The 3,736-nt window shown below is 42.1% G+C and overlaps 1 protein-coding gene across 1 annotated transcript in view; it reads left to right on the plus strand.

Moving 5' to 3' along the window:
- The window catches only part of FUCA1 (fucosidase, alpha-L- 1, tissue), a 20,370-nt gene that overhangs the window by 14,006 nt on the left and 2,628 nt on the right, over positions 1-3,736 (plus strand). Inside the window, exons 7-9 of the mRNA XM_015557197.1 lie at positions 1,417-1,430; positions 1,814-2,001; positions 3,391-3,490. Coding sequence (XP_015412683.1) covers positions 1,417-1,430; positions 1,814-2,001; positions 3,391-3,490 — 302 coding nt within the window. The remainder of the gene's footprint in view (positions 1-1,416; positions 1,431-1,813; positions 2,002-3,390; positions 3,491-3,736) is intronic.

Genomic DNA, 3,736 nt, shown 5'->3' on the forward strand with positions numbered 1-3,736 from the left:
CCTACGTGTAAATACCTAGCAAAAGGCAGAGAATTGTCAGCTCTTCAGGAGCCTGATGAGAGTTTCTGGGTGTTTACAATGACCTACGTCAGCATTTTCAACCCTCTTCATCCCATGGCACATATAAGCTACTTACTAAACTTCTGCAGCATCCCCCCAAAAATATATATTTTTGCAGATCTGACAAAAAATATAATTTTAAAATGATTTTTATTGATTTTTAGAGAGAGAGGAAGGAAGAGGGAGAAAGATATAGAAAGTTTGATGAGAGAGAAACAGCAATCGGCTGCCTCCTGCACACTCCCTTCTGGAGATTGAGCCCACAACCCAGACATGTGCCCTGACCAGAAATCGAACCATGACCTCCTGGTTCATATGTTGACACTCAACCGCTGAGCCACGCCAGCTGGGGATGAGTTAACTATTTCTTAACTGCCATCCAAACCAGCCTTGTAACTGAGCGTGGTGGCAGCATGGTGGATGAACGTGCAGGTGGATAGAGCCCTTTGGGTTATTGGACATACTCAGAGCAGTCTCTCCTGAGGGAATCATTGTAATTACAGGAGAGTTTTTGTACAGATATGTTCTTCCCAGGGTTCTCTTCAGTTGGACATAAGGTTGTTTCAATTTCTTGCAACCATAATGGGATAGTTAAGTAGATTTGAGGGTTGTCCTTAACCATTAAAATGTTTATCAATTTTATATGGGTTAATGCTTTATTCTCAGGGATATGTTCTAAGACCCCCAGTGGATGCCTGAAACGATAAAATAGAACAATATCCTGTAATGAAAGTTATGTCCAAAGAATTTGGTTTCCCCAAATATCTGACTATATTGTACTCACTCTTCTTCTCGTGATGATGTGAAATGACTTGATGCTTACTTGATGAGATGAAGTGAGGTACTCAGAACAGAGTGCAACTTAAACCTTATGAATTGTTTATTTCTGGAGTCTTCCCATTTAATATGTTCAGACTGTGGTTGACCATGGGTAACTGAAACTATGGAACACGAAACGGTGGATAAGGGGGGACTCCTGTATCTATAGCACGTTTTCCTGACAGGGCAGCATATACGTTTATAGCCCATCACATACAGAGAGTCCTGAAATTCTTCAGATCTCTTCAGTCTCCCCAAAGTCTCCACAACACCCCCTCAAAACCTCTTGCCCTAGCTGGTTTGGCTCAGTGGATAGAGCATCAGCCTGGGGACTGAAGTGTCCCAGGTTCAATTCCGGTCATGGACACATGCCTGGGTTGTGGCCTCAATCCCCGGTAGGGGGTGTGCAGGAGGCAGCCGATCAATGGTTTTCTCTCATCATTGATGTTTCTATCTCTCTCCTTCTCCCTTCCTCTCTGAAATCAATAAAGATATATTTAAAAACAAAACAAAACAAAAAACCTCTTCCCTCTGACAGCCATATTCTCTCTGTATGGCTCCATGTGATCCCTTCATGGCCAAGTGTTTTGTTCTCAGCTCCTGCTCATCCTCTGTGCTTCTGACACAGGACCCTTCCCACTGCCTGTGGCACCATGGAAGGGCAGTCTCCCAGAGAAGTGCCCGTGTTCACTCCCTGGAGTTCAAGTTAATATATTTCTCCATCTTGTAGCAGGATTTTTCAGTTTTCTTATATAATCTGTCTTGCTTTTATAGTGACAAAAATATATAGTATTTTCAAAAGGGTAAAGGACATTCAAAAGCAGGGAGAGAAGGTGCCCTAGATTCTTTTTCTTCTGTTAATATCAGTGTGTTTTAGGCATTATGCCGGGCTTGGAATTCATAAGTAGGATTTCATTGTTTCCACTCTTTCCAGGAACGGGTCCAGACAGTAAGTTTGGGAGGAAACTATCTTCTCAACATTGGGCCAACTAAAGACGGACTGATCGTTCCCGTCTTCCAAGAAAGGCTGCTCGCTGTTGGGAAGTGGCTGAGCATCAGTGGGGAGGCTATCTATGCCTCTAAACCATGGAGGGTCCAATTGGAAAAGAACGAATCTGTATGGTGAGTCCTGTCTTCTGTTGTGTGTGGGAGCGGGACTGTGTCCGTCCTGAGCTGGCATCTCCTTGGTCCACAAGGTTAGAAGCCCCACTGGAAGTCATCTTGAAACCCACAAGCTGTTCTTTTGCTGTTCATTTGTAGCCCAGTTTATGGCTTAAGCCACCGGAATATCTTTGACTAGTTAGGGTGGGGATAGGCTTGGTGCAAAAAGCATCAAAAAACATCAGTCAGTTTACTTGATACTTTACACGGTCTAATTAAAAATAGTACTAGCTAATAGTTGTGTAGCAACTACAATGTGTAAGGCTCCATTCAAAATTCTTTCCACCCATTTCATCCCCTCAACAAGCCCACCGGATGGATACTGTTATTATCTCCATATTACAAGTGAGAAAGAGGGCCCAGAGCAGTACTATAACTTGCCTGGGATCACAGAGCTAGTAAATGCGGAAGTCATGATTCATACTTGGAATTGTGGATCTAGTTATTTGATCAACTGCAAAATGGGGTGATGATTCTTCCTAGAGCTACTGTGAGAATTAAATGAGATAATGTATGTAAAGCTTCCAGCAGAGTGCCAGGCATATATGATGAGTTAATAAATCTGCTAGTGTTATATCAGAGCGTAGGTCCTTGGATCAGGGGAAACATGGCCATTTCTGTTTCAGATGAGCTTTCGGTAGGTGATTTTCATCGTTTTCTCTAAGCATGAAATCTCAGAATTACAAATTTGTCTTCATTGCACATCTTGCCCTTGTTATATCCTCTGGTATTTTCACATGGATTTGGAGTTGAAAAACTATTTGAATGATAAGGTAGAAGGCCTCAGTGTGAAATAACTGGTATAAGAGTTTAAAAATTTTGAAGAAAACTTATAACCCAATAGAGCAGTGGTTCTCAACCTTCCTAATGCTGCGACCCTTTCATACAGTTCCTCATGTTGTGGTGACCCCCAACCATAAAATTATTTTCGTTGCTACTTCATAACTGTAATTTTGCTACTGTTATGAATCGTTATATAAATATCTGATATGCAGGATGTATTTTCATTGTTACAAATTGAACATAATTAAAGCATAGTGATTAATCACAAAAACAATATGTAATTATATATGTGTTTTCCGATGGTCTTTGGCGACCCCTGTGAAAGGGTCGTAAGTTGAGAACCGCAGCAATAGAGAGTGAAAATAGATGATATCACCAGAAAGAGGCAGCTTTCTTCCCACAGACCTTAATTGGTATTGAGTTATTAGTGCTTCCTCGTGTCAGTGACAAGCACAGGGCTTGGGGTTTGTATATCATAGGAAGGGGAGTGTATAAGGTTATGTGTAATAACCTTAGGTGTCAGGTAACAAGCCAGGTGTCTTTGATACTGATGCTTCTTTTTCCCAGGTATACCTCAAAAGACTCAGCTGTTTATGCCATTTTCCTGAACTGGCCAGAAAATGGAGTCTTAAGCCTTAAATCCCCCAAAACTACCTCCGCTACAAAGGTAAGGGGCCTCAGTCCTTTCAAAGATGTAACTTTCTTTTTTTTAAATTAAATCTTTATTGTTCAGATTATTACATTAGTTACTCTTTTTCCCCCCTATAACTCCCCTCCACCCAGTTCCCGCCCCACCCTCCTCCCTCACTCCCCACCCACTGTCCTCATCCATAGGTGCACGATTTTTGTCCAGTCTCTTCCTGCATCCCCCTCACCCGTTTCCCCCCAAAGAATAGTCCACTCCCTTTCTATG

This window comes from Myotis davidii, unplaced genomic scaffold (assembly GCF_000327345.1).
Source record: "Myotis davidii unplaced genomic scaffold, ASM32734v1 scaffold149, whole genome shotgun sequence".
Taxonomy (NCBI): domain Eukaryota; kingdom Metazoa; phylum Chordata; class Mammalia; order Chiroptera; family Vespertilionidae; genus Myotis; species Myotis davidii.